Source organism: Phyllobates terribilis, unplaced genomic scaffold (genome assembly GCF_046119375.1).
Source record: "Phyllobates terribilis strain yellow unplaced genomic scaffold, ASM4611937v1 Scaffold_2__4_contigs__length_985480577, whole genome shotgun sequence".
Taxonomy (NCBI): Eukaryota; Metazoa; Chordata; class Amphibia; order Anura; family Dendrobatidae; genus Phyllobates; species Phyllobates terribilis.
This window is the reverse complement of record NW_027362762.1, coordinates 450,245,066-450,261,419: the sequence shown is the minus strand read 5'-3', so window position 1 is coordinate 450,261,419 and position 16,354 is coordinate 450,245,066. Positions and strand designations below refer to the sequence as shown.

Below are 16,354 nucleotides of genomic sequence, written 5' to 3'. Positions count from 1 at the left end.
AATTTAAAAATTAAAAAATACTCACTACTTCCCTAGATGAATTCCTTGAGAGGTGTAGTTTACAAAATGGGGTCACTTGTGGGGGTTTCTACTGTTTCGGCATGTCAGCGACTCTTCAAATGTGACATGGTGTCTGCAACCTATCCCAGCCAACATAGAGCTCCTTTCTCTTCCGAACCCTGCCGTACACCAAAGCAGTGGTTTTCCCCCACATATGGGGTATCGGCGTACTCAGGAGAAATTGCACAACAAATTTCATGGTGCAATTTCTCCTGTTATCCTTATAATAATGCAAAATTAGTGGATGAAAAACATTTTTTGTGGGAAAAATGTGAAAATTTAATTTTTACGGCTCAATATTATAAACTTCTGTGAAGCACCTGGGGGTGCAAGGTGCTCACCACACATCTAGATAAGTTCCCTAAGGGGTTTAGTTTCCAAAATGGTGTCACTTGTGAGGGGTTTCCACTGTTTAGGCACATCAGGGGCTCCCCAAATGCGACATGGCGTCCACTAATTATTCAAGCAAATTTTACAATCAAAAAGTCTAATGGCACTCCTTCCCTTCCGAACCCTGCAGTGCGCCCAAACAGTGGTTTTCCCTCACATATGGGGTATCAGTGCGCTCATGAGAAATTACACTACAAATTGTGTATTCCATTTTTTCCTGTTACCCTTGTGAAAATAAAAAAATTGGGTCTAAAGTAACATTTTTGTGAAAAAAAGTTAAATGTTCATTGTTTTCTTTCACATTCCAAAAATTCCCGTGAAACACCTGAAGGGTTAATAAACTTCTTGAATGTGATTTTCAGCATCTTAAGGGGTGCATTTTTTAGAATGGTGTCACTTTTGGGTATTTTCTGTCATAAAGGCCCCTCAAAGTCACTTCAAATAAGATGTGGTCCCTAAAAAAATGTTTTTGTAAATTTTGTTGGAAAAATGAGAAATCGCTGGTCAACTTTTAACCCTTATAGCTTCCTAACAAAAAAAAATTTTGGTTCCAAAATTGTGCTGACGTAAAGTAGACATGTGGGAAATGTTATTTATTAACTATTTTGTGTGACATACAGTACAGACCAAAAGTTTGGACACACCTTCTCATTCAAAGATTTTTCTGTATTTTCATGACTATGAAAATTGTACATTCACACTGAAGGCATCAAAACTATGAATTAACACATGTGGAATTATATACTTAACAAACAAGTGTGAAACAACTGAAAATATGTCTTATATTCTAGGTTCTTCAAAGTAGCCACTTTTTGCTTTGATGACTGCTTTGCACACTCTTGGCATTCTCTTGATGAGCTTCAAGAGGTATTCACCGGAAATGGTTTTCACTTCACAGGTGTGTCCTGTCAGGTTTAATAAGTGGGATTTCTTGCCTCATAAATGGGGTTGGGACCATCAGTTGTGTTGTGCAGAAGTCTGGTGGATACACAGCTGATAGTCCTACTGAATAGACTGTTAGAATTTGTATTATGGCAAGAAAAAAGCAGCTAAATAAAGAAAAATGAGTGGCCATCATTACTTTAAGAAATTAAGGTCAGTCAGTCCGAAAAATTGGGCAAACTTTGAAAGTGTCCCCAAGTGCAGTTGCAAAAACCATCAAGCGCTACAAAGAAACTGGCTCACATGAGGACCGCCCCAGGAAAGGAAGACCAAGAGTCACCTCTGCTTCTGAGGATAAGTTTATCCGAGTCACCAGCCTCAGAAACAGCAGCTCAGGTTAGAGACCAGGTCAATGCTACACAGAGCTTTAGCAGCAGACACATCTCTACAACAACTGTTAAGAGGAGACTTTGTGCAGCAGGCCTTCATGGTAAAATAGCTGCTAGGAAACCACTGCTAAGGACAGGCAACAAGCAGAAGAGACTTGTTTGGGCTAAAGAACACAAGGAATGGACATTAGACCAGTGGAAATCTTTGCTTTGGTCTGATGAGTCCAAATTTGAAATCTTTGGTTCCAACCACCTTGTCTTTGTGCGACGCAGAAGAGGTGAACGGATGGACTCTACATGCCTGGTTCCCACCGTGAAGCATGGAGGAGGAGGTGTGATGGTGTGGGGGTGCTTTGCTGGTGACACTGTTGGGGATTTATTCAAAATTGAAGGCATACTGAACCAGCATGGCTGCCACAGCATCTTGCAGCGGTATGCTATTCCATCCGGTTTGCGATTAGTTGGACCATCATTTATTTTTCAACAGGACAATGACCCCAAACACACCTCCAGGCTGTGTAAGGGCTATTTGACCAAGTAGGAGAGTGATGGGGTGCTATGCCAGATGACCTGACCTCCACAGTCACCAGACCTGAACCCAATCGAGATGGTTTGGGGTGAGCTGGACCGCAGAGTGACGGCAAAAGGGCCAACAAGTGCTAAGCATCTCTGGGAACTCCTTCAAGATTGTTGGAAGACCATTTCCGGTGACTACCTCTTGAAGCTCATCAGAGAATGGCAAGAGTGTGCAAAGCAGTCATCAAAGCAAAAGGTGGCTAATTTGAAGAATCTAGAATATAAGACATTTTTTCAGTTGTTTCACACTTTTTTGTTAAGTATATAATTCCACATGTGTTAATTCATTGCTTTGATGCCTTCAGTGTGAATGTACAATTTTCATAGTGATGAAAATACAGAAAAATCTTTAAATGAGAAGGTGTGTCCAAACTTTTGGTCTGTACTGTATCTTTTTGATTTAAGGGCATGAAAATTAAAAGTTTGAAAATTGCAAAATATTCAAAATTTTCTCCAAATTTCCGATTTTTTCACAAATAAACGCAAGTGATATCGAAGAAATTTTACCACTATCATGAAGTACAATATGTCTCGAAAAAACAGTCTCAAAATCAGGGGAATCCGCTGAAGCATTCCAGAGTAATTACTTCATAAAGTGACAGTGGTCAGAATTGAAAAAATTGGCCTGGTCACGAAGGCAAAAACAGGCTCTGGCGCGAAGTGGTTAAAACCTTACCATGTGTCAAACAACATCAATGTGAATAAGAGCAGAGCAGGACAAAACCCAAGAAAAACAAAAACAAAAACAAAATGAGCATATACCCTACAGCAAGTAATTAAGTACATAGTAATGGTACATGTAAATTACATAGGGTACTTAGTTAACGCTATTTTGATCAATACCAAAAACTAGTTTGACCAATATTGATCCACTATTATTCCAATGTAATGTTAAGAACAATCTTGCAATATAGTTAGATTAGTGTTATTTCCATTAAAAAATAACATACACTTAGAACAATAAAATATATGCTTTTAATTATGCATTAACAGGCACATTGGTTACTGAGAATTTTAAAAAAATCTTGCCTTTTGGTGTAAAAAATATTGTGCTGAAGATCATACCAAAGGACAATTCTGATAATTTAAATGTAAGTACATAAGTCCTTTGAATTAGACATTTTAGAAACATAATCTAAAACCTTATTCTGTGTTTGCTTGTTAATGTTTCTCTATACAATCCTTTTCTTTCAATAGACTTTTTTAAAAGATTTTGATCCAACCAACTTACTGCTGACATTGTCTGTGTGTTCTGGTGATGTGAAGTTTTGTTCCAAAAACAGCTTTTTGAAACCAATTCTACTGGAACAAGGCAATAAAAATGAAGCTTTTTTTTTACTGAAGTTTAATGGTAAGCTGTCTCTGTTAGAAACATGTTTTGAATATTAATGTATTGTATTTTTGAGTTACATTACCATCCGTTTTTGTACAAAAATAGTTAAAATAGTTAAAAATATTTATGTTTCTAGTCACTCTCAAAGTGCCATATTTAGCACTGAATTTTGGATCTAATTTGAGAAAAAAATAGTATTTAAAGAGGGCTTTTCACCAGTTTTAACATGTTAAACTGGTCACATCATGGAAATTAGGACTGCAGAGCTGTTTTTTTTTATTTCTTATCTCCATAAAGTTTAGATTCTAATTTATTCTACAACTAAAGGCGCATTAGCAGAGATTCGCCTTTGGGGTTGTGTACTTTTCTCCCTTCAAGACGTTGCCATATCATAAGCAAGAGGTATTATGCAAAGAAAAAAAAATAACATGCCCCTAGAGACGCTTAGACCAAGCTTTCTCTGTGTGAGACATGTAATGACACAGTCTTTTTCTCCTCTGTGATCTCTGAACCTACTGTGTAGAGTAGAGCATAGCTATGTATCATTACAAACACCACTTGCTGCTTTCATCTGACCGCAGTGAGTGTAGGGGGAGAGGAGTAGAGCAGAGCTAACAATGCCCTGATATGAAAGCTTCAATAGGTGTTTGCAATGATGTATAGCTCTGTTCTTCTTCCTTTTCTCACACTGACTGCTGTGAGATGAAAGTTGCAATAGATGTTTGTAATGACACTTAGCTCTGCTCTACTCTACACAGTAGGAGCAGAGATCACTGAGGAGAGCACAACTGTGTGCCATTACATGTCTCACAGAGAAATCCAGGTGCAAGCTTCTCTCTTTTTTTCCTTTGCATGACACCTCCTTCTTATGATTGTGATCACCCCCAGAGACAAATCTCATCTAACACCCACTTGATTGAAAGGAAAATTAGAATCTAAACTTTACAAGCTAATAACCCCCCCCCCCCCACAAAATTATGATTTATTCAGCTATACAGCCACTATTCCATGATGTGGCCCGTTTCACATGCTAAAACTCTTGAGAGGTCCTCTTTATGGGTTAAAACTTTGCTTTAAATGGAATCTGCAAGTAGGATCAACACTTCTATTCAAAGAAAGTTGAATAAAATGATACCTTGATATATGCAATCAAATGTCTTATTCCAGAGAAATCCACATTTTTCTTAATATGTAAATGAACTGTTAAGATCTATGGGTGGGACACAGATCTCCCCGAGAATCTGCCTCTACAGCTTATTTTAAATAAAAGGGGATGTTACCAGTGTGAGACATGTTATGACTGACAATTATACATAAAAATTCAGACAGCACAACTCCTAGAGAGCATAGATAGAACCAGTTAACTTCAGAGCATAAAGAAAGAGATGGAACAGCACTCCAAAATAAGCAGGTTTGCCTCAAAATTGATTTATTGAGCATTAGCCAAATCCATAAAGACACACTATATTATAAATATACTTTCTTGGAGCCCAACATTTTGGGTCACAGACCCTTCGTCAGGAAAGAACGAGTGGCAGGATACATCAGAAGATCATGGTGCCTTCTTTGATTTGGCATAACAAGTTATTTTACTTTAAGACTCAAACTATGTAGGATTATAGCCAGAAAGTAGGAGTGGTGTTCAGCTTTATCCCCCATATGAATGAAGTGGCTGTTCGAAAGATACAGAAGACACAGGACCTCTCCTCTCATGGTAAGTTGCAATTCTGGGACAGCCCCTGTAAGTATGTATGATTCTGTGACAGTTTAAGGCCTTATGCAAACAGCAAAGCTGTGTGTATGGATCCTGTACAGCAACACAAGGAGTTATTACAGGTTTATATTATGGACCAGTAGTTGCTTATTTTGTAACTATATGACGGCTCTTGTTAGGAACCATATTTTCTACTAGTAGAAATGTTTTTAAGGGAAAATAACTTCAGAATATAACATGCATTAGGCCATGCAATGATTTAAAAGGAAACATGCAAATGTACAATATGGCCAATAGATTAGTAAGGTTTGTAATATACAAGCTACAGGTGTTAGTCATCTGTCCTGGCTCCAGTGATGGCTCACCTGTATTCCTTTTCCAGCGGCCAGCTCTCTCTGCTCTCATGCTTGTTGGGATACCATGGTAATGTGGTGTGTACCTCTGATGTCACGATGCTAAAACTTTTCAAGCTGTCACAGGTGGTTGCACACTGCTTGAGTATTCAGTTAGTAAACACGCTGCTACCACATGCTTACACTCAGCCTAGCTAAAAGACAAACCCAGCTCTGCTTTCACTCGGCTCTGCTATTTCAAGGTACCTGTTTGCCAAGTTGGCTGTGCTGTTCCAAGGTGCTGCCTGCACACTAAGCTCTGTTGTACCAAGATGCAGAAGGTTAGACCAGGAGATCAGAGTTGTATCATTACATCTCACACACTGAGCTTTAAATCGTATAATATGTAAATAATAACAATATAAATAGTATGTAATGCCAGTTGTGTGGGTATTATTTTACATACAGGTGCATCTCACTAAATTAGAATATTATCAAAAAGTAAATTTGTTTCAGTTCTTCAATACAAAAAGTGAAACTCATATATTACATAGAGTCATTACAAACAGAGTGATCTATTTCGAGTGTTTATTTCTGTTAATATTGATGATTATGGCTTACAGCCAATGAAAACACAAAAGTCATTATCTCAGTAAATTAAAATAATTAATAAAAAATACCTGCAAAGGCTTCCTAAGTGTTTAAAAAGGTCCCTTAGTCTGTTTCAGTAGGCTCCACAATCATGGGGAAGACTGCTGACTTGACAGATGTCCAGAAGGCAGTCATTGACACTAAGTAAATGCAAAGTAAATTTTGCATTTCATTTGGAAATCAAGGTCCCAGAGTCTGGAGGAAGAGTGCAGAGACACACAATCCAAGCTGCTTGAGGTCTAGTGTGAAGTTTCCACAATCGGTGATGGTTTGGGGAGACATGTCATGTGCTGGTGTAGGTCCACTGTGTTTTATCAAGACCAAAGTCAGCGCAGTCGTCTACCAGGAAATTTTAGAGCACTTCATGCTTCCCTCGGCTGAAAAGCTTTTTGGAGATGGAAATTTCATTCTCCAGCAGGACTTGGCACCTGTCCACACTGCCAAAAGTACCAACACATTGTTTAAAAACAACAGTATCACTGTGTTTGATTGGCCAGCAAACTCGTCTGACCTTAACCCCATAGAGAATCTATGGGATATTGTCAAGAGGAAGATGAGAGACACCAGACCCAACAATGCAGACGAGCTGAAGGCTGCTATCAAAGCAACCTGGGCTTCCATAACACCTCAGCAGTGCCACAGGCTGATCGCCTCCATGCCACGCCGCATTGATGCAGTAATTGATGCAAAAGGAGCCCGACCAAGTATTGAGTGCATTTACTGAACATACATTTCAGTAGGCCAACATTTCGGATTTTAAAAATATTTTTCAAGCTGTTACAAAGTATTCTAATTTACTGAGATAATGAGTTTAATGTTTTCATTGGCTCTAAGCCATAATCATCAACATTAACAGAAATAAACACTTGAAATAGATCACTCTGTTTGTAATGACTCTATATAAGTTTCACTTTTTGTATTGAAGAACTGAAATAAATTAATTTTTTGATGATATTCTAATTTAGTGAGATGCACCTGTACCTTGTTTATTTCATAGTTGACCTAAAACACTGAAGTCATTGGCATTGCATGGGTTATTCGGATGTAAATTGTGCCTGTAACATATATTGATGAGTGGAGATGCGTATGCAGTTTTAACAATTCTCCATATGATGCAGTGAGCCAAGATGTGTTACATCATGTGTAAAATGCATAGTGACACCTCACCTGACCTGTAAGCAACCAGATGATGATATGAAACTCCTCTGACATTAAAATTAAATGGTTTTCAAGCTTTCAGCACTACGGCAATCAGAATCAGCATGAACAGTCAGTATAAATATGAATCCATTAGATTAAATTTGCATACATAAGTGGTGATTTTCTTTGCAGCCTTAAGGAAATTAATTTTCTTCTTTATATTGTTTGAGGTTAAAGGATGTTCTAACCTTTTCATTTAGGAAAATATAGTTATGGAATCTGTGGAAATACATTGGGACTTTATTATCACATCACATCCACATCCTTAACCCCTTAATGACGCAGCGTATATAGCCAATGCCCATTTTTTCTCAAATCAGACATGCGTCACTTTGTCATATTTTTCATGACACATTGTACTTTATATATTGGATACCCTCGGCACAAAAAGAGATTCCTAGTATAATGTCAAAAAAGAAAATTTATTCAGAGCGGCCCAAAAACAGACATGCTCTACATGCAGTGACAACACCACATTTTTGAGCCCCGAGCCTCAACCCAGATAACCTTGATAAAGGCAAATAGCCGAAACGTTGGATGGATTGCACTGTTTTCCATTTTTTGGGCCGCTCTGAATAAATTTTCTTTTTTGACATTATACTAGTAATCTCTTTTTGTGCCGAGGGTATCCAATATATATACGTTACTTTTCCCTCTGAGCACAATCTATTGTCCGTGCGAATCCATTTTGTCTTTACATTGTACTTTATGTTAGTGGTACATTTAGGCTGTTATGTTTTGCATTTATTCATTAAAATATCTATATTAGACTAAAAAAAATCAATTTTCAAGCTTTGAATTTTTTATAACCTTAACCCTTTCCCGACGCCGCCAATTTCTGTTTTCTTGTTATTGTTTTTTTCTTCTCCGCTTCCAAGTGTCATAACTTTTTTATTTTTCTGTCCACATAAATGTATGAGGGCTTGTTTTCTGCGGGACGAGTTGTTCTTTTGAAAGACACCATTCCACTTACCACATAGTGTACGGGAAAACGGGAAATAAATTCCAAGTGCGGTGAAATTGTGAAAACAAAGCAATTCTGACATTGCATTTTGGGAACTGTTTTTAGGGCGTACATTCCATGGTAAAAATTACCTTGCAATGTGATTCTCCTCAGCACTGCGATTATGGTAACACCAAATGTCTAGTTTTTTTTTAGTATTTTAGTGTTCAAAAAAATCAGAACTTAGAAAAAAAATGTTGTGATTGTGTCACTACTTTTCAGTCGATACAGCTTATTTTTTGCAGGGCGAGACAACGTTTTAATTGATTCCATTTTGGGATAGATGTGACATTTTGAACACTTGTTACAGCATTTTTTATGGTATAGCAGCGATCAAAAAATGCAATTTTTGGCATTTTTACATTTTTCGGGTTAATTATTTTTATATTTTGATCTGACATTTCTGTACACGGTGATACCACAAGTGTATTTTTTTATATTTTTTTTATCTTTATTCTTTATATTTTTTGTTATCTTTATTTTTAATAGGGGGAAAAAGTGGTGATTAGAACTTTTTATGTTTTTTTTTTTTGTCATATTTTTGTAAACTTTTTTATTTTTACTTTTCAGTTATTTTATTTTTTTTAAAATGGCATCACTCTTAGGGATTTTCCAACATACAGGATACTCAAAGTCACATCAAAAAAGTAAATAGGGCTCTAAAAAATAGGTTTTGTAAATTTAATTGAAGAAAAAATTGCTGCTAAACTATTAAACCTTCTAACATGCGAACAAAATAAAAGGACGTTTGAAAAATGTTGCCGACATAAAGTAGACATAGGTTAAAGGTTATTTACTATTTTTTTTTCATGGCATGACTAGTTTAACCCCTTACTGACATCCACTGTACATGAATGGCGTAAGTCGGTATCAGTTGTATGGAGCAGGCTCACAGGGTGAGCTTTCCCCATACTGGGCAGGTAATGGCTGTGTGTTGCAGTCAGGACCTTCCTCTAACAGCCGCTCTACGATTATCCTGTTAAATGTCACTTTCAATTTCTAACAACATCGTTAACAGCTCATCGGCATGGAGGCACATCATTCTATACGCCCATTGGCACTACTGTGACGTGATCGCAGGGTGTCAATGGGTCGCAATGAGAACCAGGGGTCTGTTGAAGACCTATGTGCCCATCATTACAGAGCTCCCATGAAACCAAATGTGTGACCAGGCTTCAAAGGAGTCCGTGAGTTCTACTATATATGCATCTAAGGGGTAATGTTTCTCCTTGTGAAGAGTGACATACCGGCTCTGGCATGTCAAGGTAAGGAGGCTTATTCACCGTGCAATGCTCTTCTTGCCTCTTCAGAGAAAAAGAGGACTTGAATTTTATAGCACCACCTATTAGAAGCAGCAATCCTGCAAGTCATAATCAACCCTTTAACAAGTCGTGCAATATGACTTAGGATAAAAGCCAAATCAGAATCTCAATTTGCAGACTCTGTGTTTCGGGTTGTTGGCCCTCGTCAGTGCAAAGTATGAGAACTGATTTGGCTGCATGAGAGGCTCTGGACTGAGGTCTAAGGGGTAACGTTTCAACTTGTGGAGAGTGACATACCGGCTCTGGCATGTCAAGGTAAGGAGGCAGTTCTCATACTTTGCACTGACGAGGGCCAACAGCCCAAAACACCATGCATAACATTCTCTATTGTCCACTAAAAAGGCCTAACTGTCTATCAGTCTATTACTAATTGTCTATTTTGACAATAAATAATATTTTATGGTATGCTGAAGTCTATATTTTTAGAAACCTCTCACCAAAACCTTTCTAGTGCAAAACAGTAAATTGAAAATAGGAAGAGTGGGGATTCATCTGCAATCCCGCATTTGAGGCCCAATTAATTAAAGAGTAGCTGTTGTTGTATTTTTTTTTCATACGTTAATAGCACACATGTTTTATTAGAGCAATCCACTTATTTTACCTTATTAACTGATCATTAATTCCCAAAATTCTCAATTCACAGGTAAAATATGTCTTCAGTGAATACAGATTTTCCCATTACTGAGATAGATGAGAGTTGGTGCTTATAAAGTTCTATGGAGAACTGTAACTGGTTTCAGGAGAACTTGCAGTCGAATATCTGTGTCTCCCTCTAGCTCTTCCCTCCTCTTTAAGACTTTAAAAGTACCAAGTGTCGTCTCCTATCTCAGTAATGGGAAAATGTGTCTTCACTGAATACATATTTTAGATTTGAGCTTTAAAGCTGAGTCTAGGAGGTGTAAGAAGCACATTTTCCTTATAAGATATTTTAAAATAATTCATAAAGAGGTGCATGCCTCTAAATGAAATAGGTGCATTTTATAACTACTGTGAGCCTTTTCCAGAAAAGTTACTCCACACAGGAACTGGAGTACATTGCTGGCGTAATTTACACCATTAATGTGGCATACATTTTGTTAAGTTTGCCGGGTGGCCTTACCACGCCCTGCTCAAGTTCCACCCACTTTGGTGTAGCTGGCTCGGACTGGCGTAAAAACACCAAAAATCACAACATTTTTGTGCAACTACAAGTTGCACTAAAATTTTGCAACATCTCAAGGTGTTTTACGCCAGAAAGCTAGCCGAAACACCTTGAGGAATTGGGCTCTTAGTATTAGTAACACAGGAGGACTGGAGGGTGATGAAGGAGGTGGGAAACATCTAAATGGCTGAGAGCACAAATCACAGCTCTGACATCACGTCACATATAGTCTAGTCTGCCCACTCATCAAGCATGGTGTTAGGCAATGTGCAGGTTTAACACATTTGTAACCATAGTTTAAATTAATCAGTTTTAGAGATTCTGTGTATGTCTATAACAATGATAAATGAATAATAATGCAGTAGATGTTACTTGACCTAACCCTTTACCTTGTCTTTCAGAACTCTTTGAATTTGAATCTGTTGACCCGCCGGATTATGCAAATTTACCAAAATGTATTGAAAAGCCCTTTCTTTTAATAAAAGCATTTCATGGTGATGGAGAACAAGGTGTGTCCCTTCATTATACCAAAGTATAAGTGATTAAACAAAGGTTGATAGTTTGAGCTTCACTTGGCCTTAATTTCAGGACAAGTCTTCTCCTGTTCTAGACGTGCAGAAGTGCACTATGAAGTATAAAATGCAGATGGGAATAAAATAATCTAATTAATTCTATCTAGACACTGGCTGTCTTGTGTAAGTGGTTGGCTTGGTTAACAGTTAATGTTGGCATGAAATAAAGGGTTTGATTATTTTTATTAGACATAGAAAATAATTAGAAGAAATCAATGTATTCAATTTGCTGTACACTACTTATTGGAAATTGACAACTAAACTTAAACAAATTTCAACTACAGATGTTAATTAATATTCGTTTTATCACTTTACCCCCTTTTACTGTCCCAATAACTTTTACATGCTTTTTCTTCAAGCAGTAGAGGGTATTTTGTTGTGATACTTGGTAAGCTACAAGTTTGCAGTCACTCTATGTGCCTGTAGACTTGTGAATCCTCACATTGCACGCACTGTGTGTGAGGATTCTCTGGTGTTGGGCCCAGGAGAGGGCAGTTATGTGACTGCAAGTATGAGATATGCATACTTCCGGCCACATTCCAACTAGACTATATCTGACCTCATTCAATACCGCATGTATGCAAATCACATGGTTGCAGTCACACGCCCACCGATCCCGGGGCTGGAGGATCCTGACAGCACGTAGTGCGTGCTATGGGAGGATTTAGTAGAAAGTCTGTAGAAAGGTAGAGTGACTGCAGACTTGTTGCTTAAGACCAGACAACCCCTTTAGGCTAAGTGCCCACGATACAGAAATGCTGCCGATTCTTTCCGCATCTCCCTGGCAGGAAAAACGCATGTGGATTGTACATGCGTTTTTCCTGCCACGTAGAAGCGTTTGTCAAGCGTTTTTGCATGCATTTCTGCATGCGGGTTATTAAGCGCTTTCCAAGCGATTTTAGCATCACTTGGAAAGTGCTTGACAACTTGGTCACACTATATAAATCCATGCAACCCGCATGGATTTATATAGTGTGACCAAGTTAATAGTTAAAAAAAAAGAATAAAAATGGTAAAAAATAAACATTATACTTACTTTCTGATGGCCCCCGGTCTCCTGTACGATGCGTCCGGTCTCTTGTACGGCTCGCGATGGTCTAAAAAGAGACCGGACGCATCGTACAGGAGACCGGGGGCCATCAGAAAGTAAGTATAATGCTTATTTTTTACCATTTTTATTCTTTTTTTTTTACAGGTACTATGGTACCTGGGTCTGGATGGGAGTCTCCTCTTCTCCAGACCCGGGTACTATCTGCATATTGAATCGCTTAATATCCGCATGTGCACAAGTAGTCATGCGGATATTAAGCGATTCAATGCAAGTCAATGGTGGCAATTACGCTGCGTGTCCGCGAAATTAATGGACATGCAGCGGATTTTTTCGCAATGATAATCCGCAGCGGAAATTTCCGCAGCATGTGCACAGCACATGCGGATTATCATTGGGGACCATGGGGGCACATATTACCAAGCATTTTTTAAGCGTTTTCGCTGCGGAAATTCCACGGCAAAAACGCTTGAAAAACACATAGTGGGCACGCAGCCTTAAATTTTAGTAGAGCGAAAAGTTCACTTTCTTATTTCACTCTTTATTGGAACACCATGAGTTACAATGAGCTGATCACAGAATGTATATCAGCATTCATCTGCGTTCAGCTGTAGTCCATGGGTAAACTTGTCAGTAAAGGTTCAGTTTCCCTGCAGCACCACCACTGGGGAAATTAAGAATTGCACAGTGCCTATATAGTGCCTATATAAATCAATGTGTTGTTTGGGTAAGGCCACGTTAACACATTCAGTATTTGGTCAGTATTTTACATCAGTATCTGTAAGCCAAAACTAGGAGTGGAACAATCAGAGGAAAAGTATAATAGAAACACGTCACCACTTCTGTATTTATCGTCCACTCCTGGTTTTGGCTTAGAAATACTGATGTAAAATACTGACCAAATACTGAACGTATGAACATGGCCTAATGCAGCACAGATCCTTCATAAAGAGAGAAACTCTTTGTAACCACTTTCCACTTTGGTCCTGGGAACCCTGAACAATGAGCCTCCTGTTATTTCAGAATTCTTTAGAAACTAGCGCAAGATTGATCCGGCACCATCAAAAAACCTTGTTCTTTGGTAACTGGGACACACCCTGTGACTAATGGGATCTCATGGTGCTCAACTCTAAAAAAAAAAAAAAAAAAAAAAAAAAAAAGCAAATTGAATAATTTTCGTAAAGATGAGAAAAAGAGTGGCACTTATCATCCCATAAAATGGAATCCTTTATTTCCGACACATTAAAAACTGTTTGCAGTAGGACGCGGGTAGCATCGTGGACGTTTCCAGTTTTTAATGTGTCAGAAATAAAGGATTTCATTTTATGGGATGGTGAGTTCCACTCTTTTTCTCGATTCTGAATTATTTAATATGGTAATAAAAATCTGATGTATAAATTGGACAGCCCTATTAACTGCATTTATATGTATAATATAAGCAATAATATGGTCAGTTTGTTTACAATTTATAAGAAAAGATGGTAGATTGGATAGAAAGTGTTTAATATAAATAGTAGATTAGATAGATTAGTGTTTAATATAAATTGAACAAAATTTCGTTAAAAGTCCACTTAAAGTGGCCAGGTTGTCTTTTTGCATCCTGATGCTAAAATGAAATGGTATCCTCCCCATTCTCAAAAACGGAGATTTGACGGTACAACTATGGACTGTCAAAATGATAACTCTGACATAATTAAGCCTTGGTATGTTTTATTTTCTTTTGATAGACAAGTAATATATGTTGGGCATAATTCTTGAATACATTTGATAGTATTTAATTAGCATGAATGCTTCAGACGTGAAATGCATCGAATAAGAATTAGGACTATTTTTTCTAGTTCATTTAAAAATTATTGCATTCCTGTACATAACATTATTGTCTGTATATGTAAACGCACAAGCATCTATAAGGAAATATCTAAGGTACACTATATGGACAGAAGTATTATTCTTTAAATTCAGGTTTTCCATTCATTCAGTTGCAATTCCAAAGGTGTATAAAATCAAGCCTTTAGCCATGCAGGTCCACCTTTGCAAACATTTGTGAATAAATGGGTCATTCTGAAGAGCGCACTGAATTCGTAGTACTGTAATAGGATGCTACCATTGTACAAGTCAGCTTGTAAAATTGTTCCATCCTAAATATTTCACAATTAACTAAGTTATTATTGAAAAGTCAAAGTGTTTATGAACTACAGCTACTCAGCTACGAAGTGGCAGACCATGCAAAGCTACTGAGTAGGGTCGCCGAATACTGAGGCCACTGTGCAATAAGTCGCCAATGCTCTGCTGACACAATGTCTGCAGATATCCAAACCTTTTCTGACATTAACATCAGCACATAAACTGTGTGCCGGGAGCTTCATGGCATGGGTTTCCGTGACTGAGCTCAGGTTGCAAGTCTTACCTCACCAAGCACTGTCAAGTGTAGGACAATGTTGGGTAAAGCACAACACCACTGGACTCAGGAGCAGTGGAAACATGTTTCTTTCTGTGATGAGTCACACTTCTCCATTTTGCAGTCTGATGGATTTGTGAAATACCAGGAGAACATTACCTGCCTGACTGCATTGTACCAATTGAAATATTTTCTAGTAGACACATAATGCTATGGGGTTGTTTCTCAGGGGTTGGCCCCTTAGTTCCAATGAAGGTCTTAATGCTTCAGCATGCCAAGACATTTTGGACAAGTTTATGTTTCCAAATATGTGGGAACAGTTTGAGTAAGGCCATTTTTTGTTCTAACATGACTGTTTCCTCGTGCAATACTCAAGGTCCATAAAGGCATGGTTTGGTGAATTTGGCGTGTAAGAACTTGATTGGCCCACACAGATCCATGACATTAACCCCATCGAGCACCTTTGGGATATTGCTGATCAGGCCTTCTTACCCAATATCAGTGTCTGATATCAAAAATGCTTTTCTGAATGAAAAATTTCCACAGAAGCTCCAAGATCTTGTAGAAAGTCTTCCCAGAAAAATGGAAACTGATTTACTTGCAAAGGAAGGGCTGACTCCATATTAACGACTATGGATTTAGAACGGGATATCATAAGAACTGCTGTAGATGTAATGTGTGGGTGTCCCAATACATTTGTCCTCATAGTATATATCCTAATAGGCACTAATATTGGACAGACTTGGGCAGCCAAAGTCTGCAACTATTACAGCGCTGGTTCCTGCAATCACGATGCTAAAGCTTTATGAGCACTAAAATTAGAACTTCCATCCTTTTGTCGACACCGTATTCAGTACGGATCCGAATTTTTACAGGCTTAACCGTCTAGTTGAAGTGTCCTCAAATCAAAATCATACTCCCATTGGTGATTCCGCAAGTACAGCTTTGTCGGAAATGTATGCCATCATGCAAGAATTACCATAAATGTTGGAAGAAGAGGGTGACTTATGATATTGAGAGACAAATAATTCATAGATGAGCTTTTATAATAAAAAGCACATATAATTACTTGTTATATTACAAGACCCACTATAAGAAATGTATTGTATCTAATAATTCATGTGTTATTTTGTAAGGTGTACAGACACTTGGATGGGCCAAAATTGATGCTTTTGAACAGGAAACAAGGAGCTGTCTAATCGTATGGAAACCCAAGGAGTTCTCATCTCAGTTATCATTTCATCTTGGGAAGGAGCCAGATAATATTAATGAGTGCACTTCAAGTATCAGTGGATCAGGTAATTAAAAAGAAACAAGCAATGTTGATTACCAACCACATGGCA

The 16,354-nt window shown here is 38.0% G+C and overlaps 1 protein-coding gene across 3 annotated transcripts in view; it reads left to right on the top strand.

Annotated features, from left to right (window-relative positions):
* Window positions 1–16,354, top strand: part of LOC141215153 (uncharacterized) — a 446,656-nt gene that overhangs the window by 212,607 nt on the left and 217,695 nt on the right. For all 3 annotated transcript variants that reach the window (XM_073665502.1, XM_073665499.1, XM_073665501.1), the window contains exons 15-18: window positions 3,291–3,388; window positions 3,495–3,648; window positions 11,395–11,502; window positions 16,148–16,309. In XM_073665502.1, coding sequence (XP_073521603.1) covers window positions 3,291–3,388; window positions 3,495–3,648; window positions 11,395–11,502; window positions 16,148–16,309 — 522 coding nt within the window. The remainder of the gene's footprint in view (window positions 1–3,290; window positions 3,389–3,494; window positions 3,649–11,394; window positions 11,503–16,147; window positions 16,310–16,354) is intronic.